Here is a 23,311-nt window from a genome sequence, read left to right on the forward strand (position 1 = left end):
TTCAAACATGGCTCATTGTATCCGCTCACTTGGATTCAGCTCAGCCCAAGATAAATATGGCCAATATTGGTGGCTGATGAGCAGAGCCCCTTGACGGCAGAGGCAGGACCGGGTGAAGAGCCAGCAACCTGGTCTCCTGAGATAGGTCAGCGGGTGGTGAGTCAGGGGGCTATAAACGGCCTGTGGCCCCAGCCAGCACTGCCCAGATACTCAGCTGATGAAACCCCTTGTAACCCCCTGTGTGCCCCTGCCTGGCTTGGGGAGGAGCATGTCAGCACTCCTTGGGGAGGGGGCCCTACTTGGCAGGCCGGGCCCAGCATTGTGCACGGTCTGTTCCAGCCTGGCTGGCCAGGCCCAGGGCCTGGGCTCATGGGCTATATTGAGGGCTGAGTCACCAGCCCGTGCCTGGGTCGGGCTGAGTGTCACTGACTGCTGGGGCCTGAGTCAGGCCCCGATTTATCCTGGAGAGCAACAGGCTCAGGTTTCTGAGGATGGTTGTGGGGGGGGAGGGGTGACGGGAATCATCCTTTGGCATTCTGTACCCTCCTCTCCTCTGCCAACCATTCACTTGATCCCCTGGGACCCGCACACTGACCTCCCCTGGAGCAAGCTCTTGAGTCAGAGGGAAAGCAAGGGAAGCTACGCTGGGAGTTCCTTCTCCCCTCCCTGGCTTCCTCCGGCCTCTCCCACCTGAACAGAGGCGCTCAGCTGGCTGGGGGATCTCAGATAATGCCTGCAAAACAGGACTGTGGACCATTGGGGTCTGTAAAGGGGCTGTCAGCTCCGAGCTACCTCACCTTAACCCTTTCTCCTCCCCAGCAGCTCAAAGATGAATGCATCCTTTCTCAGATCTGTGTCTCAGTTTACTCATCAGGGATTCAGAGGCAGCACTGCTGAACCCTGAGCCCTTGGCATATCAGGTTGGCTGTCAGAAGGCGGCCTTTGTACATACACAGTTCCCTTGTGAGGCCCAGCTGTGTGTCCTAGGAGCGGGGCCTCTCTTCACGGCAGAGCTCAGCCTCTCAAGTGTATGGACAGCATGGGTGCCTGATGGGTGGATTTAGCCATGAGTTGAAGGTGGCTTGGGGAGAATGAGAGTTCTAGAGATAGGGAGAAGGGGTTGCCAACAGGAGAGTGGAATTCCTGAGCACCTCGTCACAGGCAGCCGACAGAACATGAGCTGCAGGGCCCAGGCTATTTATACCTCGCCTGTCACTATCAGGGTCCCCAGAGCTCCCCCCACCCCCAGCCATGCACAGCAGGTCCTTTTGCTCTTTCTGGTCCCTTCTCTACTCCTCCCCCTCCCTACCTAAGGACCAGGCAATTTCATTCAATGAGAAGAGAAAGAAAGTATTCATAGACCCCCATCATCATAAGCATTGCCCCCACAGAACCCTGACACTTTTTCCTCAGCTCCGTAACAGGGGGTGCCCTCATTGGCCCTTGGGGGAAAGAGCCCCCAAAGATGCTCACTATCCCTTCTTTTACACCAGGTCTAGAGGGAGAAGAGGAATTAGATATAATGATTCATCTAAAAGGGCCCAGAACCTTCCCTGGCTTAAAGAAACTTCTCAGGCTCAGATATGGCCTCCTAGCCAGCTCAGCTCGACTTACTAGGTCTAGAAGGATGGGAAAGCTGAGGACACATGGCTTGAAAAAGGGGGAACTGGGAGATATGGCTGCATGTATGTTACAAAGTTGCAGAATGGATCCTCTCCTTATAGAAATACATTCTCTAGGCCGGGCACGGTGGCTCACGCCTGTAATCCCAGCACTTTGGGAGGCCAAGGCGGGCAGATCACCTGAGGTCGGGAGTTCGAGACCAGCCTGACCAACATGGAGAAACCCCGTTTCTACTAAAAATACAAAATTAGCCGGGCGTGGTGGCGCATGCCTGTAATCCCAGCTACTTGGGAGGCTGAGGCAGGAGAATTGCTTAAACCTGGGAGGCAGAGGTTGCGGTGAGCAGAGATCATGCCATTGCACTCCAGCCTGGGTAACAAGAGCAAAACTCCAACTCAAAAAAAAAAAAAAAAAGAAAAAGAAAAAGAAATACGTTCTCTAGCTCTTTCTCCTCACCCTAGGCCAGAGAGTCTGTTTGGGTGCCTCGGTTTCCCTGCTGTTCTATTCCCCAGGCCTGCAGCCTTTGGCTTGCCCTGAGTGCAGCTTTGCCTGGGCATCCCGGCTGGCTCCCTTAGGCTCTCCCTGACCACTCTGCCCCTGGCCCTGCCTACCTGCCTGGTCACATTTCCCCCTGGCTGCTCTGGCTGGGGCTCTCCCTGTTTCTGCCTGGCTGACCCACCCTTTCCCTGGCAGGATCTGCCCTGTGGCCCAAATGGGCATGTTGCCCAGGGGGCTCCTTGGCACTATGGGGGAAGAGTCTCTCCTTCCCCTCTTATCATCTCAGTTGAGTCAGACTTGGGGGAGGGGGACACACAGTGTGAGTCACTGGGTACCCTTTTCCTGAGCTCAGCTTCATTCTGAGGCGATGAGGCCAAACGGGCTGGTGACAGGGACACTGAGTCAGGGGCAGGGGCCCCGGTCTTACTCCTGGGCCTCTGGATTTGGGCCCTACATGAGGCTTTTCTATCTGTAAAGTCCAGCAATGGCTGGGAGGCACACACAACCCCCCGCCCCCCCGCAGGCTTCTCCTTCATTGGCCTGGGCAAGGTCCCTGCTTCCTCTCAGGCCGTCTCTGCACAAGCACACACACTTCCCTTCCCTGTCCACAGGTGGACAATGCCCTGGGCTAGGAGCCAGCCCTCGCAGGCCCTGTCAACAGCCTGCCACCAACTAGTCTAGAAAATTCTGTCAACACCAGATCAGTGGGTTTTGCCCTAATCACTGGCCTCAGTTTCCCCATTTACCTCTTTAGCCCGTGCGGGGTGTGGAGGGAGCATATTTCATTCCTGACAGTTTGGTGTGTTGGGTGTGGATGGAGAACTGTCGGCCCTCCCCGCCACCTTCCAGCGCGGCGGCACCGGGGGCCCAGGGGGTGGGCGCCCTCAACCCCGTCCTGCCGCTCGGGCGGCGCGGGGGAGGGGCGGAGGGGCGGGGCGTCCTGTGCGGCGCGGCCCCCACCCGCGGGCCGGGCGGCATTCCTGGGAGGCCGGCGCTCTGACGTGGACCCGGGGGCCGCGGGCGCGGCGGGGGGGCGGCGGTCCGGGGGCTTCTTAAACCCCCCGCCCCGGCCCAGCCCGCACTTCCCGAGCACCGCTCCGCCCCTGGAGGGAGAGAGAGCCAGAGAGCGGCCGAGCGCCTAGGAGGCCCGCCGAGCCCCGCCAGCCCCGGCGCGAGAGAAGTTGGAGAGGAGCGCAGCGCAGCGCAGCGAGTCCCGTGGTCGCGCCCCAACAGCGCCCGACAGCCCCCAACAGCCCAAACCGCGGCCCTACCCCGGCCGCACCCCCAGCCCGCGCCAGCATGATGAACAACAGCGGCTACTCAGACGCCGGCCTCGGCCTGGGCGATGAGACAGACGAGATGCCGTCCACGGAGAAGGACCTGGCGGAGGACGCGCCGTGGAAGAAGATCCAGCAGAACACATTCACGCGCTGGTGCAATGAGCACCTCAAGTGCGTGGGCAAGCGCCTGACCGACCTGCAGCGCGACCTCAGCGATGGGCTCCGGCTCATCGCGCTGCTCGAGGTGCTCAGCCAGAAGCGCATGTACCGCAAGTTCCATCCGCGCCCCAACTTCCGCCAAATGAAGCTGGAGAACGTGTCCGTGGCCCTCGAGTTCCTCGAGCGCGAGCACATCAAGCTCGTGTCCATAGGTCAGTGCGGGGGGTGAGGGCACGGGCGCTGCGGGGATAGGGTCGTCCCATGGGGCAGGGGACACAGGTGCGGGGTGGGCGTGCGGGGAGCTGAGAGACAGGGCAGAGGGCACCCCCCGGTACAGAGAGAAGACCCTGGCCCCGGCCCTCCCTCACACCGACAAGGGCCACGGGCACTGCCTGCACACCCCTCTGGGGACAGCGAGCACTCCCTGGGTGCCCTGGGGAGTCCAGGCCTTAGGGTTTGCGAGCCCTCCAGCTGCCGCCTCCCCATGCACACTCCCATCGCCCGCCTCCGCTCACCGTCCCCTTTCTTTCCATCGGGCAACCCTAGCCCACACTTGGGAGGACAGAACCAGTGCCTGTCACTGATTCCTGGGGGCATCTCCCCGACCCCAACAAAACAAGTGGCTCCCCAGCTTCACAGCCCCTCCGCGGGCCGGGAGAGGTCTGAAGACAGGTCCCCAACCACTGCCCGCGTCTGCGGGTTCTGGGGCCGAGGGGAGCTGGCGCGGGAGGCCCTCTTCGTGCATGTGCTCAGCAGCTGGGTTCAGGCCCGGGGGCCAGGACAGGCAGGGCCCAGCCTCAGAAACCTAAAAAGGCACTGAGCGAGCGCGGGGAGACTTAACCCCTGACTGTCCTCCTCCTGCTTCAGCCTGCGGTGGAGGGGGCTTCCGCAAGTCCAGGCCCTGCCCCAGCCCACCCCCTACCCCGGGATTGGCTGCAGCTAACGGTCTGGGCTGCGGGGAGGGAGGGGAAGGCCTGTGGAAGGGAGGAAGTCATTGAGTGTAACCAGATTTGGAAGGTGTGTAGTGCAGGGTGGGGGCGGGGAGGCACTCCAGTCTTGGGAGCAGAGACACCAAGGGTGGGCTTGGAGTGGCAGGAGGCTGTCCTGCCCTCAGAGTCCTGCAGTCATCCCTGAGGCTGGGGGCCTGGGGAAGACCCCCCCCCCCCGCCCACCCCTGTGGAGAGCTCTTAAGAACCCTGCTGGAATTTGCAGGACGGGGTCCTTGGACGGTGCACCCCACGGCCCCAGGAGGGGAGTTTCATGTGGAGCCAGGTGGGCCCCACACAGGATGTTCCCTGAGATTTCTCCAGATGACTTGATGTCTGTCAGCCCCACTCTCCCTTGGGGCCATCTCTAGGCCTCCTGATATAGCAGCTGAGGTCAGCCCAGGGCCCTTTGCCCTGTCCAGTCCGCTCCCTAGCCCTTACCCCCTCCTGCCCCAATACTGCCCCCCCACCCCACCCCACCCGCCTGCCCTGTCCTGGAAATAGCCCTGCCTCCGTGACACAGCAGATGTCTCTGAGCTTTCCAGAAGGACAAGGCTGAGGGCAGGGGGTGGGGGAGGGAGCCTGGAGTGTGTAGTGAGACTGAGGGCTACGTGATGGAGGCTGAGGGGTCAGAGAGGAGTCAGTCCTGGGCCGGCATCCTCAGCAGGCTGGGTTTTGAAAGGCAGGACTGACTGTCCCAGGTGGGGTCTGGGGGAAGAGCCAGAGGCTTCGGCAAGACATATAGGAAACCGCTCAGCCTTCCCCTCCCCTCCAGTCTGCGGGGGCTCCCGGCCCCTCTCCAGGCCTCGTCCTTCCTGAGCACACCTCTCCCCTCCCCCTTGGCGGTGCCTGGCTCCAGCCCCCTTGGCTCAGCAGAGGAGGGGCCGGCTCAGAGCAGAGGGGAAGAAGCAAAAGCTGGTTTGAGGGTGGGAGGGAAGCTCCCTGGTTCCCGCTGGGAGGAAGGGGAGACAGTCCCCATTTGGGCCAAGTGGCTCACTGGCGCTGATGAGATAAGCTGTCAGCAATTCAGCTGCCGGCCCCAGGCTGAGGCTGGAGGGGAGGGGACACCGGCGGCGACCAGCTGGGGCGCCCCACCATGAGGAGGTCCAAAGGGGCTGCCCACGAGGCAGGGGCATCCTGCTTCTGCTAGCTCCCCTACTCCATTTAGTGGTGGGAAGGGGCTATCCATGGGGCCTCCTCCTGAGTATTGTCTCAGCACTGAAATCGAGCATCTGGGCACCTCAGGGGGTGTCAGAAAGACTCCCCACTTCTCTTTCTAGGAGGGAAGTCAGGGTCTGGAGTAGCAGCTGGGATCCAAGTCCATCTGAAGAAGGGGCACTGAGCCCAGGTTAAAGGAGCTGTGCCCTTCATATCCTCACCACCTTGTCCTGGCCCCCCATCGCCCCTCGTTCCCTCCGAACAAAGAGGCCTATGAGGCAGCTCTGTCTCGCAGCTGTTCCCCAGTTGCTATTCCTTCTCCTGGAGCCAACAACCAAGGGAGGGGCTGGAGGGGGCAGCAGCTGTCCCAGCACCTCCCTAGGCCCAGCCCTCTCCTCCCCCTCCATTTGAGGCCTGGGGTGGCCTCGGGAACTAGCTGTCTGGCTCCTCCCACTCCTTTGGGGGTATCCCTAGGCAGATGGAGAAGTGGCTTCGTGAGCCCTGGTGGCGCTGAGCTCCTCTCCTCTGCCTGGCCTCTGAGAGGGAGGAGGGAGAGGGAGGTCATTGCTTCCAGAGTGGGACTTGGGGCCCCACTGCCCTTCTCCTGCCCCAAGCCTGGACCACTTGCTGTCTGGCCCAGGGCCAGTTGCTGGGGAGAAACTTCCCTCTCCAGCAAATATGAATGACCACCCTCCCCATATACACACCCCCCCCCCCAACCCCTGCAGCCTCAAGGCTTCCTGCCCAGGGGTCTGGCTCCAGTTTGCAAGAAGTACTTCTGGGCGTGTGAGCTTTGGAGGCTGTCGGGGTTGTGAGAGGCTGGGGGCACTGGGGCATCCAGACTGTGTGAAAGTGTTGGAGCCTGTGTGTTTGAGAGAAAGCACCAGGAGGCAGGGAGTGAGTGTGTCATGGAATCTGAAAGCTGCCAAACCATTGTGCTGCAGTGGAGCCAGGGGAAGGGGGCGGGCTGGGGAGCTGCTGGGGAAGGAAGGATGAATCAGTGACAGGGTGGGGAAGCCCAGGAGGCCAGAGCCCCAGCCAGAAGGACAGGGAGACTGAGGCACCCCTCCCGGGGCAGGTGGGAGTGGGGCAGGGGATGCCCTGGATTTCCCAGGCTCTCGGTCTCCTAACACTTTCCCCAAGATCTGGGGAAGGGTGGAGGGGAGAAGATGTGTAAGGGGAAGCCTCCACTCCACCCTCTCCCATCTCTCGGGCAACATCAGTAAACAAGACCCAGTCTTCCACCCCCTTCCAGCCTCCTGAAAGCAGTGCTTTGGGAAGCTGATAGATTTCAGAGCTTCATTGCCCTTTACAAGTAAGCTGAATTCCAAAGATCTATCTACATGCTAGGCCACCCCAAGCTTCTGGATATTTCTTTCTGATTGTTAAGGGGGATCTAGGCCCCCCCAAATCTTGAGGAACCAGTTCTGGCTCAAAGGATTCCTCAAAGGAGGTGATGGGTGGAGTGTGTCAGTTTCTGAGGCTGGAGTCCCTCTGGCCCCCAGCCTTTGACAACATGACTTTCAAGACTTAACTGAGAATGTACTAGACCCCACCCACAGACCCCCGCCCCACTATCAGAACCCCTTGGTTTCTAAAGCCCTTTCTGGCATTTGGGGTAGAGTGTGAGTGGAAACTTGTCCTACTCCACTCCAATTTTAGTTCTTAAAATATTCATTCAACCAATATTTATTGAGACCTTACTATGTTTAAGACCTTCATTGTAGAAAGATAAAACCTAGTGTCTAGAGTGAAAGAAACCAGACCAAAAAAAAAAAAAAAAAAAGAGTATATACTGTGTGATTCCATTTCTATAACACTCTAGGAAATACAAAGTAATCTATCGTGACAGAGAGCAGATCAGTTGTTGCTTGAGATGGAGGGACAAGGACGGCAGGAGGGAGGGCTCACAAAGTGGTGTGTGCAAGGAAACTTTGGGGAGTGATGGATGGTACCTTCGTTATTCTCCATCTGTGGTAACGGCTTCGTGATATATCCATAGTGTCAAAGCTTCTCAAACTTCATTCTCTAGCGTGTACAGTTTGCTGTATGTCAATCATAGCTCAAAACAAAAAGGCTCTGCCCTGGGAGCCTTACAATCCCACAAGGCCAGACAGAAACCTTAATTACATAGACAGGAGGCAGACTCACTTGCTGTAGATGAGGTGAGGGTACCTTCCAGAACGGCAGAAACACAGAGAAGCAGCCTTCTGACCGGAAGGGCCCCATAAAGAACTTGCATCTGAGTGGGGCCTCACAGGAGGGAGAGGGTCAGGTAGGCAGAGACTAGAGGCCTGACCCCAGGGCTCTGGCCCGAGTTGCTGCCCAGGTGAGGGAGGGTGCTCTGGGGCAGTGGAGGGTGGGGCGCCCCTGAGCCTGTCTGTGCCCTCCCCTCTGCAGACAGCAAGGCCATCGTGGATGGGAACCTGAAGCTGATCCTGGGCCTGATCTGGACGCTGATCCTGCACTACTCCATCTCCATGCCCATGTGGGAGGATGAAGATGATGAGGACGCCCGCAAACAGACGCCCAAGCAGCGGCTGCTTGGCTGGATCCAGAACAAGGTGCCCCAGCTGCCCATCACCAACTTCAACCGTGACTGGCAGGATGGCAAAGCTCTGGGCGCCCTGGTGGACAACTGCGCCCCCGGTGAGTGGGCCAGTGAGCACAGCATGGAGCCCTTAGCTCCCAAAGACAGAGGGGACAAGCTGGGGCTGCCAAGGCACGTGGTTGTCAGAATGCACACCCTGGGGCCTGGGGGGCAGGATCCCCTGTAGGGTTTGTCCTCCTCCAGCAGTAGCTCTCCGCTGGCTGGCGGCAGGCCCTACCTGATGAGTGTGCCAGATTCCGCAGAGGCAGGAAGAGGTTTAAAACCCCTCATTTTACAGACAAGGACACTATGGCCCAGAGAGGGCTGGTGACTTATCCAAGATCACACAGCTTATCCATGGCAGAACCACCTAGAGCCCAGGGCCTGGACTCCCTGCCCCATGAATTTTTTACTGTGCCACGAGGCACTATTCCTGCCGAGCTGAGAGAGAGGCAGTGTGGTGGCCAGGACTTGTAGCAAGACCAGGAGTTAGATCCAGAGAAGGCTCTTCTCTGGGAGACCCTGGGATGGCTTTGAGAAGGGGTTGAGGCTCAGGATATGTGGGATGAGGCCAGGGGGGCACTGCCTGGTGGCAGGTGACCCAGCCTTGCCTCTTCTCTGTGTAGGTCCTGGCCTGGTCAAGTGGGGGCAGCTCAGGGGCCATGAAAAAAGCTGAGGCATCACTGGCTAGAGTGTACCCCATGGACAGCTCCCTTTCTGCCCCTCATCTCCTGAAAAGATAGGTTTTCTCCAGGAGTCACAGCCCCTTGGGAGAATCCTCCTCCACCCTGGGGTCAGCCGGGGAGCAGGGGGTGGGAGGCGGGGGCACAGCCTCCTGGGAAGCATTCCCAGCTGCTGAGCCACGGCCCATAACTGGTGTGGCTGCCAGCAGTGAGCTCAGCTGTTCCAGCCAGTCATGGATTCCAGCCTTGAGCCGGCCCCCTCCCCGAAACGGTGTGCCGTCCCCCTCCTCCAGCTCTGGCCTGAACCAAGCGCCCCCTCACCTGCACCCTTCATAGGAGTGATCTGGGGCTGCCTCAGCGTCCTTCCTGTTAGGAGGGCAGGGCTCCTGAGGGCTGCAGAGGAGAAGTCATTCTCTCCCCACAGGCCCTTTAATGCCTCAGTTTCCCCAAGTGAGCAGTTAGAAGAAATAGGGAGTCTTATACCCTAAGACTGGTGTGGAAAGTGTTTGGAGATCTAGGGCTTCAGGGCAGCTGTGAGGAGGCCTTCTAGGGGGGATGGGTCGGGGCATATGTGGGACAGGCACTCTGACTTCCTCTGCCCACCCCTGAGAAAGCTGAATGAGGCAAGAGATAGTGGAGAGGGGGTACCCTCCCAGGGTTTGGGGTTCAAGGTCTGAGCTGGGGCCTGGGCAGGCAGGAGGCCGGCCAGCAGGGCTGGTGCCAGGCTGCGTCAGCCAGGGCAGAAAGGCTTCATTGTTGGTGGTGGGGAGGGCTGTCGTGCTCCTATGTGGTGAGGGGCCTCGCAGCTGATGGGGTCAGCAGGAACCTGGCTGGTCAAGGCCTAGAGCTGGTGGGAAGGGGTGTGAAGCCACAGCTTCTGAGGGTGTTGTGTGAACAAATGCCCTGCATCCTGGCCGGCTGGCTGCCCCTCACCATCGTCTCCCTCCATCACCTCTCCAGGTCTCTGCCCCGACTGGGAGGCCTGGGACCCCAACCAGCCCGTGGAGAACGCCCGGGAGGCCATGCAGCAGGCCGACGACTGGCTTGGGGTGCCCCAGGTATATGCGCAGATGGGGCAGGGGGGAAAGGGAGCAGGGGCAGAGGTTGGGTCTGTAAGTTTACCTGGCCAGGGTGCAGGGGGAGACGGGCTGCTGGGAAAAGAGGGTGCCATGTGACATCACTCCTTTCCATCGCAGGTCATTGCCCCTGAGGAGATCGTGGACCCCAACGTGGATGAGCATTCTGTTATGACCTACCTGTCCCAGTTCCCCAAGGCCAAGCTCAAACCTGGCGCCCCTGTTCGATCCAAGCAGCTGAACCCCAAGAAAGCCATCGCCTATGGGCCTGGTATGTGTTAACCCTCTGGCGGCCCTCCTGGGCAGCTGGGCACATGTAGGCTCTCCCTGAGTAACCTGGGCTCTGCTCCTGCCCCGCAGGCATCGAGCCACAGGGCAACACCGTGCTGCAGCCTGCCCACTTCACCGTGCAGACGGTGGACGCAGGTGTGGGCGAGGTGCTGGTCTACATCGAGGACCCTGAAGGCCACACCGAGGAGGTATGCAGAGGCCGCTGGGGACAGAGGGATTCGCTTGGGATTGGAACCAGAGAGCGTGGGGCCAACAACAGGAATGGCCGGGAGGTGACTGCCAGAGCCACACACTGTGCTGTGCAGTCTGGGGAAGGTGTCACCATGGGGGCTGAGTGGGGCTGGGGTGCATAAGGCACTGTGGGGTCAGGAGGGGCTACGGTCATTGGAGAGGCTTCCAATCTTTTTCCTTCCCAATAGGCCAAGGTGGTTCCCAACAATGACAAGGATCGCACCTATGCCGTGTCCTATGTGCCCAAGGTCGCTGGGTTACACAAGGTATCTCCCTCTAGGCCCCCCTGCCTGCCCTGCTCTTCACATCCTTGGCTCCGGCTGCATGGACCCCTCTCTCAGCCTGCACCTCACACCTGCCCAGAGCCCCAGCTGCCCGCCTCTCACCCTCCTTGGGGTGGCTGTGCCCCTCTGCCCCCTCTTAGGACTGCTCTCCCCTAGAAGCTAACCTTTGACCTCTGACCCCTAGGTGACCGTGCTCTTTGCTGGCCAGAACATTGAACGCAGTCCCTTTGAGGTGAACGTGGGCATGGCCCTGGGAGATGCCAACAAGGTGTCAGCCCGTGGCCCTGGCCTGGAACCTGTGGGCAACGTGGCCAACAAACCCACCTACTTTGACATCTACACTGCGGGTAGGACGGGCCCCAGGGGGTGCAGGCGGAAAACCCCTGACCATGTGGGGCTGTGTGGGGGTGGGGGGAGGCTGGGGCAGGGATGCCAGCCAGAGGGTGGGCAGCCTCAGGGTGAGGGCACCGGGGCAGCTGTGTGTGTCCAGAGTGGGTGCTGACAGCCTCTGTTTTCGGCAGGGGCCGGCACTGGCGATGTTGCTGTAGTGATCGTGGACCCACAGGGCCGGCGGGACACAGTGGAGGTGGCCCTGGAGGACAAGGGTGACAGCACGTTCCGCTGCACATACAGACCTGTCATGGAGGGGCCACATACCGTGCATGTGGCGTTTGCGGGTGCCCCCATCACCCGCAGTCCCTTCCCTGTCCACGTGTCGGAAGGTAAGGGCCCTTCACTGCTCCCCACGGTAGCCCTTACCAAAGCCAGAGGCTTGCAAGGGGCAGGAGGAAGAGCTGGGCCGGGGCTCTGCAGAGACCCCCTCCCTGAGTCCTCCACCCCACCCCCAAGGTGGCTGGAGTCCCTAAAAGCACAGCTGGGAGGCCACAGTGAAGGGTCCCAGAACACGTGCCACCCTGGGAGGGCTGAGCGGAAGTGACAGGGCTGTATGGGTGGGGGCATATCTGGGGAGTACTGCCCGCATGCCAAGCCCTCAGGTGGTGACTGCCCCACTTGTTCTCTCCCTGCACTCAGTGCCCATCGTCCACCAGGCCAAGAGAGTGATGCCACGTTAATGCTCTCCAGTGGAGGCGGGGCCAGGCATGGCCGTAGCTGACTGGCCTCACCTGTGCTGTGTGGCATGGCCCGGGCAGTGTGGAATTGCCCCCCTTCCATGGCATTCTGTGGCAGGCCCCAGGTTCCATGCCATTGTCTGTGTTCTGTGGCAGGTCTAGTGTCTTTGCCACTTGCCTGGTGATTTCTATGATGAAATCTGGGCTCTGAGCCATTGCCTGTGTTCCGTGGTACCCCTTGGGCGGTGCCATCACCTATGGTCATGGTAGTCCTGGCATATGTGTCATTGCCTGTTTCGTAGCACCTGTGGGTTCCATGCCATTTTCTGGATTCTGTGGCAGGCTGAGATTCCCATTCCTTTGCCTGTGTTCCATAGCAAGGCCTGGGCTCATTGCCACTGGCCACGGTCTGTGGTAGGCTGATGTCCACACGTTGCCTGTGTTATATGGCAGGCTTCAAGTTCTAGGAAGTAGCTCTTGTTCTGTGGCATTGCTGGATGTTTTGTGGCATGACTTAGATCCTAAGGTTGCTCTAGTGCCCTGAGAGGCCCAGAGGGCTCTAGATGGATGGCCTTGGGGTGGGTAAAGGGGCCTTCCCTGTCTCTTTGAGCCCACTCTCAGCCCAGGCTCTGCCATGCATTTCCCCAGTGGCACTGGCTTGGAAGCTTTCTTGTAACCTGCCTGATCGGAGGCCTGTAGCCAGCTCCAGCCCAGCAGCCCCGGTTGTGCGGGGGGCACAAAGGGCTCCAGAGCAGGGCTGTGGGCCACTGCCTGTGCCTGGGAGGGGTTAGAAGGACTGTGCACAGGGAGGTGGGGGCTAGTGGTCCAAGGCCCCTCAGCACCCCCAACTTCCTTTCTCTTCCTCCCCTAGCCTGTAACCCCAATGCCTGCCGCGCCTCTGGGCGAGGCCTGCAGCCCAAGGGTGTTCGTGTGAAAGAGGTGGCTGACTTCAAGGTGTTTACCAAGGGTGCCGGCAGCGGGGAGCTCAGGGTCACGGTCAAGGGGCCAAGTGAGTGCCAGAGCCCAAGGTCGTGAGGGTGGGGCTGGGGGATCATAAGGGAAGTACGGCCAGTGTTTCTGACTCCCAGAGGGCAGTGACAGCCAGCACCACAGCTCCACAGTGGCCAGAGGCACCCCAGAATCTCAGGCACATTGTCTCCTCTCTGCCTCAGTTTCTTGGTCTGCAAGCCAGGAATGATTCTCTCCACCCTAAGTGCTATACGGGGTGTTATGCACAGGGACGACAAGTGTTCCCTGCCCTGAGTTGCAGCACTGCTCACTACAGCACTGCCCTCGGGCTGGGTCGGGGTCCCAATGGCTCCTCGAGGGGATTGAGGAGCAGAGACTTCGAGGATATTGATCTGCTTTCTTCCCCACCCTGCCCCCATCTCCTCAGAGGGCACAGAGGAGCCGGTGAAGGTGCGGGAGGCTGGGGACGGTGTGTTCGAGTGCGAGTACTACCCGGTGGTGCCTGGGAAGTATGTGGTGACCATCACGTGGGGCGGCTACGCCATCCCTCGCAGGTGAGTACCTTGCGCCCCCCATGCTGTCCTGTCTAGGCCATCACAGGGAGGGACGAGGGGCAGTGGGCTGCGAGGGAGTTTGAGGGGAGATGGAGGGGGACCTTGAGGGGGGCACTTCCTGGCATGGACACCAGCTCCCTCTCTGCCCAGCCCCTTTGAGGTACAGGTGAGCCCAGAGGCAGGAGTGCAAAAGGTCCGGGCCTGGGGTCCTGGTTTGGAGACTGGCCAGGTGGGCAAGTCAGCTGATTTTGTGGTGGAAGCCATTGGCACCGAGGTGGGGACACTGGGTAAGTGGCTGGGGGGGCAGGAGGAGGGAGTGCTGCGGGGGAGGGCAGCAGGGGACACTGGGGGTAATGGGTGCAGTGTGCATGCTGGGGAGCGCTGGGGTGAGCAGGGGGATAGGACATGAGGGTGGCTAGAGGGGAGCTGGGGGACGGAAGGTTCTTGCCTGATGCTGGACCCCCTGACCCTCCCCCACCTTGCCCCAGGCTTCTCCATCGAGGGGCCCTCACAAGCCAAGATCGAATGTGACGACAAAGGGGATGGCTCCTGTGATGTGCGGTACTGGCCCACGGAGCCTGGGGAGTACGCTGTGCACGTCATCTGTGATGATGAGGACATCCGAGACTCACCCTTCATTGCCCACATCTTGCCCGCCCCGCCTGACTGCTTCCCAGATAAGGTATGGTCCCAGCTCACACACACCTGCCCCGGGGGTGGGGCGAGCTGGTTCTCCTCCCGTCCCCAACCCAGCCTTCTTCCCTCCGAACAGGTGAAGGCCTTTGGGCCTGGCCTGGAGCCTACCGGCTGCATCGTGGACAAGCCCGCTGAGTTCACTATTGATGCCCGTGCAGCTGGCAAGGGAGACCTGAAGCTCTATGCCCAGGTAGGTCATTGTCCAGTCTCTGCTGCCCTTACTACCCATGGCAGGGACCCTGGAAGGCAGGGCCAGGCCAGAGGCAGAGGCCTCCCAGCAGGAAATGACAGTGTCACAGAAGATCAGGCAGGACTGATACTCATGGGCCCATCAGTACCATGGAAAATTTTAAATTTTGTGTTTTCTTAATGATGATAACCTAAAAACGTATTTTACCAAAGAGTCATTTTTGTGCTAATTTGTAATTGAAAGATTGTTTCATTGAATAAGACATTGGTTTCCCAAGTCAGTTTCTCAGACTGGTGTCCGTTGACCCCTAGAGGTTAATGAACATATTCTTGAGGATCTAAGAGGGTGTTTCTTCTTTGAAAGGCTCATGATTCAGTTTTAGGAACATAAATTTAGCCCACACTCTTCCTGTCCAACACATTTCAGAGTTGAGGAAACCTAGGCTGGGAGAGCAAGCCAGATGGCCTTGAGCCAGGCTCCCAGGGTGGGCTCTGGCTGCCAGAGCACGTGGCCCTGGGCTCTGGTGGCCTCGGGCTCTGGTGGCCTCAGTGGCTGGTGTGGGGGCGGGAGTGCCAGCGTGTTGTCGGTGGGAAAGGAGGCGCTGGGTTCACCTGCGGCCAGCAGAGGGCGCTCTGCAGAGGCCGCAGCTACGAACTTTGCTTGCGTGTTGCCCACAGGACGCGGACGGCTGTCCCATCGACATCAAGGTGATCCCCAACGGCGACGGCACCTTCCGCTGCTCCTACGTGCCCACCAAGCCCATTAAGCACACCATCATCATCTCCTGGGGAGGCGTAAATGTGCCCAAGAGCCCCTTCCGGGTGCGTCCTCCCAGCCTGCCCCGTGCCCGCCCCCAGGGGTCCCTGAGGGAGGGCGGACCCCTCGCTGGAGTCCCTGTTGTCCCTGGGCTCAGGCTGGGACTGAGGCTTGGGCTGGTGCCACTGAGGCTGGGCCAGGTGCGCTGGGCAGGAGGATGAGCCTTGAGGGAGGGCACCACGCTGAGCTGCGACCCCTCCCGCAGGTGAACGTGGGCGAGGGCAGCCACCCCGAGCGGGTAAAGGTGTACGGCCCCGGCGTGGAGAAGACGGGCCTCAAGGCCAATGAGCCCACCTACTTCACCGTGGACTGCAGCGAGGCGGGGCAAGGTGCGCCCAGCCGGAAGGGGCGGGTCTGGGAGGGGGCGGGGGTGAGTCGGGTCGGGGGCTAAGCCCGACTCACAGCGGTGCCCGCTTCTCTGCAGGCGACGTGAGCATCGGCATCAAGTGCGCCCCAGGCGTGGTGGGCCCTGCAGAGGCTGACATCGACTTCGACATCATCAAGAATGACAACGACACCTTCACCGTCAAGTACACGCCACCGGGGGCGGGCCGCTACACCATCATGGTGCTGTTTGCCAACCAGGTACCCAAGCTCCTGGGTACTCACAGCGACGTGCACCTCCCAGCTCTAGAAGGCAGCTGGAGATGCTGTCACCGGGAACAGGGAGGGATGATTCCGCAGACATGGTGGAGCCCTACCTGTGTGAGGCAGAGTGCTTCAGAGGAAGCAAAGGGGGCCGTTTTGGAGCTGCCCCTGTCCATGCTGGGTCCCCTGGGTGTGTCCTGAGCCAGCATCTAGCCCAGAGCAGGGGTGTGTTCCCCTCGAGAGCCCTGACTGAGCCTCCTCCACATCCAGGAGATCCCCGCCAGCCCCTTCCACATCAAGGTGGACCCATCCCACGATGCCAGCAGAGTCAAGGCGGAGGGCCCTGGGCTGAATCGCACAGGTGAGTGTCTGGGCAGGGGCTGGGACTGGCTCGAGGTTGGGGTTAGGTGGCTACCAGGCCCTCACCACATCTCTGGGTGGCTCCTCAGGTGTGGAAGTCGGGAAGCCCACCCACTTCACGGTGCTGACCAAGGGAGCTGGCAAGGCCAAGCTGGATGTGCAGTTTGCAGGGACAGCCAAGGGCGAGGTTGTGCGGGACTTTGAGATCATAGACAACCATGACTACTCCTACACTGTCAAGTACACCGCTGTCCAGCAGGTGCGCTCTGCCCCTCCCATGCCCCCGCCCGGCCGGGCTGCCAGAGCCCTGGGTCTCCCTCCTCCAGTCCCGTGGGACCCGTTCTGGATCCTCCACGCCTTTCCTGCCTCCTGCCCTCACTCTCATGGTGGATCTGAGCTTCAGAGCCCATATTCACCACCAGGATGTTGTAGGACCATGCCTTACACCCAGTTCTGACCTACCATTGTACCCAACAGGGCAACATGGCGGTGACAGTAACCTACGGCGGGGACCCTGTCCCCAAGAGCCCCTTTGTGGTGAATGTGGCACCCCCGCTGGACCTTAGCAAAATCAAAGTTCAGGGCCTCAATAGCAGTAAGTGGGGCAAGAGCCACCCTGGGAGTGAGGGGTGTTCGGGTAGGGTGGACTGGAGTCTCCTCATGGTGCCACTTGTCCTCCACGCAGAGGTGGCTGTGGGACAGGAACAAGCATTCTCTGTGAACACACGAGGGGCTGGCGGTCAGGGCCAACTGGATGTGCGGATGACTTCGCCCTCTCGCCGGCCCATCCCCTGCAAGCTGGAGCCAGGCGGTGGAGCGGAAGCCCAGGCTGTGCGCTACATGCCCCCGGAGGAGGGGCCCTACAAGGTGGACATCACCTACGATGGCCACCCGGTGCCTGGCAGCCCCTTTGCTGTGGAGGGTGTCCTGCCCCCTGATCCCTCCAAGGTGAGGAGATAGGAGCTGGTTGGGGCTGGGAGTTGGGGACTTGTTGGGAAGATGGATGAGTCATAGGGGGCAGAGGCCAGAGGGACTTATGTGCCTAGAGTGGGCACAGCCAAGGATGTGGGGCCGAGGCCAGCCCCACCCCACCACCTGCCTTGGAGACAACTTAGCTATTAAGAGCCTGGCCTTGGAGTCACACCTGGGCTTGAATCCCAGGTCCACTAACTGGGGCAAATTGCTTCATCTCTGTGCCTCAATGTCATCACCTGGAATTGTTATAAGCACTCAGTCCACAGTAGCAGCCACAGTTGGAGGTGATGAGTTGGGTGGGAGCCATGAAGGCTGGGATGGGGAGGCCAGGTGCAGGGAACCCACACACCTGCCTCTTCCCCTAGGTCTGTGCTTATGGCCCCGGTCTCAAGGGTGGACTGGTAGGCACCCCCGCACCATTCTCCATCGACACCAAGGGGGCTGGCACAGGTGGCCTGGGGCTGACTGTGGAGGGCCCCTGCGAGGCCAAGATCGAGTGCCAGGACAATGGTGATGGCTCATGTGCTGTCAGCTACCTGCCCACGGAGCCTGGCGAGTACACCATCAACATCCTGTTTGCCGAAGCCCACATCCCTGGCTCGCCCTTCAAAGCCACCATTCGGCCTGTGTTTGACCCGAGCAAGGTGCGGGCCAGTGGACCAGGCCTGGAGCGCGGCAAGGTCGGTGAGGCAGCCACCTTCACTGTGGACTGCTCAGAGGCTGGCGAGGCAGAGCTGACCATTGAGATCCTGTCGGATGCCGGGGTCAAGGCCGAGGTGCTGATCCACAACAACGCGGACGGCACCTACCACATCACCTACAGCCCCGCCTTCCCTGGCACCTACACCATTACCATCAAGTATGGCGGGCATCCCGTGCCCAAATTCCCCACCCGAGTCCATGTGCAGCCTGCGGTCGATACCAGTGGCGTCAAGGTCTCAGGGCCTGGTGTTGAGCCACACGGTGAGTGGACAGGAGGAGCCAAGCAAGGTCAAGTGGCAGGTGCAGGAGCTGGGTGGTCCGTGGGAGAGAGGGAAGCAGAGCTAAGAGATGGGGGAGCAACCTGGGGTGAAGGGAGGGCTCTCAGAGCAGCCCCAGAGTCCTTATTGGCCCAGAAACCCCAGAGAAGGAGTGGAGGGGAAGACCAGGGGTGGAGATTGGCCTCTGCTCTTGTGGAAAAACTGCACCTGCCTCCGGGCGTTTTTCTGGAGAGATCTCTTCTTTCATGTGCTTAAGGGGTACCCTGATCCAAAAAGCTAAAACTCTGCTCTAGAGGGGAGCAGGTGGAAAGCTTTGGGGTAGAGGATGACAAGAGTCAGGAGACAGTAGGTGGGAATGGGCCATCTGCCAGGGGCCAGACCCTGGCTAGGCATGGGGCACGGCAGGGGGATGCAAGACCTAGGCCCACAGCCTGGTGGGTGACTCATGTGAACAGAGAATGTCACTGCATGGAGAAGGGAGTGAAGGCAGAGGCTGGAGCTCACAGAGGTGCAGGGGAGGGTCGGGGGCCCAGGCTCCGATTAGAGGAGCAACCTGGGAGTTGGGGAGTGGAAGAGGAGGGCGAGAGGAAGGGAAGAGAAGAGGGAGAGGAGAGGGAAAGGAGGGGGAGAGGATAGGGAGCATCTGTGTGAAGGCTGCCCCCACCCCTGCTGAGCATGCCACCCCTGGCCTCCAGGTGTTCTGCGGGAGGTGACCACTGAGTTCACTGTGGATGCAAGATCCCTAACAGCCACAGGCGGCAACCACGTGACGGCTCGCGTGCTCAACCCCTCAGGGGCCAAGACAGACACCTATGTGACAGACAATGGGGACGGCACCTACCGAGTGCAGTACACCGCCTACGAGGAGGGTGAGGGCTGGTGGAGGGCCGGGCGAGTGGGTGGGGCCGGGATCTGATGATATCGCCCTCGGGGCAGGAGGGGTGGTGGGGGCGCACATTCACTGATTGATGCCCCTGTGGCTGGCTTCCAGGCGTGCATTTGGTGGAGGTCCTGTATGATGAGGTCGCTGTGCCCAAGAGCCCCTTCCGAGTGGGAGTGACCGAGGGCTGTGATCCCACCCGAGTCCGGGCCTTCGGGCCAGGCCTGGAGGGTGGCTTGGTCAACAAGGCCAACCGCTTCACTGTGGAGACCAGGTATCCTTCCCCTTTGCTAGCCTAAACCTGTGACCACCCTTTCCCAGCCCCTGGCCCTCCTTGCTCATCCCTCTGCCTGGGCCTCAGCCCCACCCCATCCTCTCTCAGGGGTGAGGCAGGAGCAGACCCCCTCCAGGACCCCAGATCAGCCCCTGTAGCTCGTTTCTCCTCAGCTGGGTCCCCAGCGGCCTGCCCTTTTTCCTCCCTGTCCCCCCATTCAGCTACTCCCCCATCCTCACTCACTGGTCTTATGAAGCTGATGGGGGGATGTTATCTCTCAGGGGAGCGGGCACTGGGGGCCTTGGCCTAGCCATCGAGGGTCCCTCGGAAGCCGAGATGTCCTGCAAGGACAACAAGGATGGTAGCTGCACCGTGGAGTACATCCCCTTCACTCCTGGAGACTATGACGTCAACATCACCTTCGGGGGGCGGCCCATCCCAGGTGTGCAGAGAGAGTGGTCGGGGTCTCAGGGAAGACAAGGGAGGGTGCTGGATGCTCGCCCCACAAGGGAGAAACTGGAAGGAAGTTGGGTAGGAATGTTCATAGAGAGGACAGCCTAGAGCGGGTTGGGGCCGGAGCCCAGCCAGAGGGAGGACGTGGAGGAGGCAGGCAATGAGGGTTGATGCGACAGCCCCCTGGTGAATCACAGGAACACACTCTGGCCTCCTAGCCCCTTGCCTGGAGCTCAAGACCTCGGCTGTGTAGGTCCACCGCTCACTGTGTGTCCGGAAACTCAGACACAGCCCACTCCTCTTGGCGGCTCAGACCAGCCTTGCGCCTTCTTGTGTGCATCATCTGCAGAACTCCCCTGCCCTCTGCGGGCCCAGCTGCCCGGGCAGGTCATGTGTTCAAATATTGCATGACTTGGGAGTGCTGAAATTAGAAATTTTTTCCCTTATCTAATTTCCCATCTTTTTATTATTTCAGCCACAGTGTCAGAAATACATTTCATTTTTGAAAACATTTTATTTTCACATTTTATTAATTTAGGAAGGCCTTCTCTTCCAGGCCTGGGACCCACATGAGTGAGGTTTGCCCAGCCTCAGTCTGCAGTCAAGTTCATTTATTCTTGTGTGCGTTTTCTTAACAAGTTCCTAGGCATTTTCCCATGTTGGTCTGGCTTCCCTGTGGGCATTTCAAAGGCAGGGACGGCCTCCTCCTCCGAGGCTCCTCAGCATCAGAGGGGCCCATCAGGGCTAGTGGGCAGGGTCTAATGTCCTTCTCCTCACAGGGAGCCCGTTCCGGGTGCCAGTGAAGGATGTGGTGGACCCTGGGAAGGTGAAGTGCTCGGGGCCAGGGCTGGGGGCCGGTGTCAGGGCCCGGGTTCCCCAGACCTTCACAGTGGACTGCAGTCAAGCTGGCCGGGCGCCCCTGCAGGTGGCTGTGCTGGGCCCCACAGGTATAGAATGGCTGGGGCAGGGAGGAGGGAGGTGGGGCGGGATGCCCGGAGGCTCTGCTGACCCTGCGCCCCCTGTCCAGGTGTGCCCGAGCCTGTGGAGGTACGGGACAATGGAGATGGCACCCACACTGTCCACTACACTCCAGCCACTGACGGGCCCTACACGGTAGCTGTCAAGTATGCCGACCAGGAGGTGCCACGCAGGTGAGGACCAGCACTGGGCTCCTGTGCTGCGGCTGAGCTCTGGGGTGCTCCTGCTGGGGTGGCACTGCAGGGTCACTGCTGGGGTCCCCTGGGAGAGCCTCTCCCGGCTGTCAGCCTCATCCAGTCTCGCCGCCCCATCCCGCTGTTCCCCAGGGCTCTCTGCTCTGAGGCTGTCATGCCCCAGGAGCTTTTACAGCGAAACTAGCGCCTTAGGAAAAGTGCAGGAGGCCTGGGCCAGGGCCTCCTCCTGGACCCTCCCACAGCACCTTCCTGGGGAATGGAGACGTACCCTGGCTCTGTCGAGGGAGTCCCAGAGTGCCCCCACCCCCAGACACGGAATGTCATCGGCTTCTGGGAACTGGTCCCTCCTCCCTGCCCTACAGTCCTCCCTCCTGCCCACGTCTATGGGGAGGACTCTGGCTCAAGATGAGATCACCCCCCACTGCCCCATCCATGCCCCCCAGCCAACTGTTTATCCCTTCTGCTCCTCAAGCCCCTTCAAGATCAAGGTTCTCCCAGCTCATGATGCCAGCAAGGTGCGGGCCAGCGGCCCAGGCCTCAACGCCTCTGGCATCCCTGCCAGCCTGCCTGTGGAGTTCACCATCGACGCACGGGACGCGGGCGAGGGGTTGCTCACAGTCCAGATCTTGGTGAGTCTCTGCGCAGCCCACCCTCCAGGTCATGCTCCAGGCACAGGCGGGCCTTGACCTCTGCTTCTCCCTCAGGACCCCGAGGGTAAGCCCAAGAAGGCCAACATCCGGGACAATGGGGATGGCACGTACACCGTGTCCTACCTGCCGGACATGAGCGGCCGGTACACCATCACCATCAAGTATGGCGGTGACGAGATCCCCTACTCACCCTTCCGCATCCATGCTCTGCCCACCGGGGACGCCAGCAAGTGCCTCGTCACAGGTGAGTGCCCACCCGCTGCCCATGCCCTGCTCACTACCCAGCCTCTCAAAGCCCCTCCAGAACCCTGGCCTGGTCCCCAGGGGTCTGCTGGTCAGAGAGCACACATGCCCTAGCCCTAGCCCCTCCCTCCCTCACCCCTGCCCAGTGCCCCAGCCCACATTGAGCACCACCTGGCCTCACACTCTTCTCTCTTTCCAGTGTCCATTGGAGGCCATGGCCTGGGTGAGTGCCCTTTCTCTCCTATTCTTGCTGTGGGCCAGGGTGGTTGGCGGTAGGGGGTGGGCAGCGGGAACAGAGAGGGCTGGCTCCAGCCCACCAGCTCCCTGAGCAGGATCTCCCGCATGGCAGGCGCCTGCCTGGGCCCCCGAATCCAGATTGGGCAGGAGACGGTAATCACAGTGGATGCCAAGGCAGCTGGCGAGGGGAAGGTGACATGCACGGTGTCCACGCCGGATGGGGCAGAGCTCGATGTGGATGTGGTTGAGAACCACGATGGTACCTTTGACATCTACTACACAGCGCCCGAGCCGGGCAAGTACGTCATCACCATCCGCTTCGGGGGCGAGCACATCCCCAACAGCCCCTTCCACGTGCTGGTAAGTTCTGCAGCCACAGCAAGACTAGATGGTTGGGGAGGGGGGCCTGGCCCTTTTAGCAGCAGCAGGGATCCCAGATAACTGTCCCCAATGAATCCCACTTCTCTGAGGGTTCCTGGGGCCAGAGTGCTCCAGGATGGAGCCTTAACTTTCCCCACAGCCCCCCTGAAGTGGGAGGAGAGCATGGCCCTGCCCCTTGCCCAGTGCTGTCAGCTCTCTCTGGAGGAACCCGCTGTGTTCTCCACCATCCCCAGCTGCATCTCCCCAGAGGCTGCCCTGCAGGAGGATGAACACCCAAGATGTCACCCAGCATTTCAGGTTCCTGGGCCATTCTCTGAGTTAGCCCCTAGGCCTGTGAGGCTGCCACACCCTGTGCCCCCATGCCTTGCCTCCCCAGGCGTGTGACCCCCTGCCGCACGAGGAGGAGCCCTCTGAAGTGCCACAGCTGCGCCAGCCCTACGCTCCTCCCCGGCCTGGCGCCCGCCCCACACACTGGGTACTGCGCCTCCCACCAGGCGGTGTCCTCCTTCTCCTCCTCCCCTTCCTTCATTTCTTCTCTCTACTCCTCTGCAGCCAGGGCGGGGACATGGTCTGGGGGCCTCTCGGGGAGCAGGCAGGAGTCAGGCTGGGCAGATGGAACCCCACTTGGGCACAGCACTCCTTCTCTTGCAGCTGACGCACCTCTCCTGCCACGCTGGTTTCACCATTAACTACCTTGTTCTTTCCTCACTCTCCAGCTTCAGTCATGGCATGGGCCAAACTCCCGGGCTTTCCCCAGTCACTGACTGTTCCCTCTCACCTGCCGCAGGCCACAGAGGAGCCAGTGGTGCCTGTGGAGCCAATGGAGTCCATGCTGAGGCCCTTCAACCTGGTCATCCCCTTCGCGGTGCAGAAAGGGGAGCTCACAGGTACTGCCCTGCGGCCCCCAGGCATGAGGGCTGAGGGGAGAAACCCTCTTCCAGGCCCAGCCCTATGTCTTAATGAT

The 23,311-nt window shown here is 60.6% G+C and overlaps 1 protein-coding gene across 4 annotated transcripts in view; it reads left to right on the forward strand.

Annotated features, from left to right (window-relative positions):
* Positions 1 to 3,102: 3,102 nt before the first annotated feature.
* FLNC (filamin C) overlaps positions 3,103 to 23,311 on the forward strand; it is a 28,933-nt gene continuing 8,724 nt past the window's right edge. For 2 of the 4 annotated variants that reach the window (XM_054494785.2, XM_054494783.2), the window contains exons 1-32: positions 3,103 to 3,772; positions 8,105 to 8,353; positions 9,938 to 10,035; positions 10,174 to 10,324; positions 10,414 to 10,532; positions 10,764 to 10,841; positions 11,044 to 11,206; positions 11,381 to 11,581; positions 12,801 to 12,938; positions 13,326 to 13,452; positions 13,603 to 13,739; positions 13,941 to 14,134; positions 14,225 to 14,338; positions 15,016 to 15,159; positions 15,360 to 15,483; positions 15,579 to 15,739; positions 16,013 to 16,103; positions 16,192 to 16,361; positions 16,580 to 16,697; positions 16,788 to 17,050; positions 17,443 to 18,040; positions 18,753 to 18,926; positions 19,049 to 19,211; positions 19,493 to 19,653; positions 20,444 to 20,611; positions 20,692 to 20,815; positions 21,309 to 21,465; positions 21,541 to 21,730; positions 21,929 to 21,952; positions 22,079 to 22,326; positions 22,724 to 22,822; positions 23,135 to 23,234. In XM_054494785.2, the coding sequence (XP_054350760.1) occupies positions 3,421 to 3,772; positions 8,105 to 8,353; positions 9,938 to 10,035; positions 10,174 to 10,324; positions 10,414 to 10,532; positions 10,764 to 10,841; positions 11,044 to 11,206; positions 11,381 to 11,581; positions 12,801 to 12,938; positions 13,326 to 13,452; positions 13,603 to 13,739; positions 13,941 to 14,134; positions 14,225 to 14,338; positions 15,016 to 15,159; positions 15,360 to 15,483; positions 15,579 to 15,739; positions 16,013 to 16,103; positions 16,192 to 16,361; positions 16,580 to 16,697; positions 16,788 to 17,050; positions 17,443 to 18,040; positions 18,753 to 18,926; positions 19,049 to 19,211; positions 19,493 to 19,653; positions 20,444 to 20,611; positions 20,692 to 20,815; positions 21,309 to 21,465; positions 21,541 to 21,730; positions 21,929 to 21,952; positions 22,079 to 22,326; positions 22,724 to 22,822; positions 23,135 to 23,234 (5,398 nt within the window). In that variant the 5' untranslated portion in view covers positions 3,103 to 3,420. The remainder of the gene's footprint in view (positions 3,773 to 8,104; positions 8,354 to 9,937; positions 10,036 to 10,173; positions 10,325 to 10,413; positions 10,533 to 10,763; positions 10,842 to 11,043; positions 11,207 to 11,380; positions 11,582 to 12,800; positions 12,939 to 13,325; positions 13,453 to 13,602; positions 13,740 to 13,940; positions 14,135 to 14,224; positions 14,339 to 15,015; positions 15,160 to 15,359; positions 15,484 to 15,578; positions 15,740 to 16,012; positions 16,104 to 16,191; positions 16,362 to 16,579; positions 16,698 to 16,787; positions 17,051 to 17,442; positions 18,041 to 18,752; positions 18,927 to 19,048; positions 19,212 to 19,492; positions 19,654 to 20,443; positions 20,612 to 20,691; positions 20,816 to 21,308; positions 21,466 to 21,540; positions 21,731 to 21,928; positions 21,953 to 22,078; positions 22,327 to 22,723; positions 22,823 to 23,134; positions 23,235 to 23,311) is intronic. The other 2 variants (XM_054494786.2, XM_054494784.2) reach the window with 1 other exon arrangement.

This window comes from Pongo pygmaeus, chromosome 6 (genome assembly GCF_028885625.2).
Source record: "Pongo pygmaeus isolate AG05252 chromosome 6, NHGRI_mPonPyg2-v2.0_pri, whole genome shotgun sequence".
Classification (NCBI taxonomy): Eukaryota; Metazoa; Chordata; class Mammalia; order Primates; family Hominidae; genus Pongo; species Pongo pygmaeus.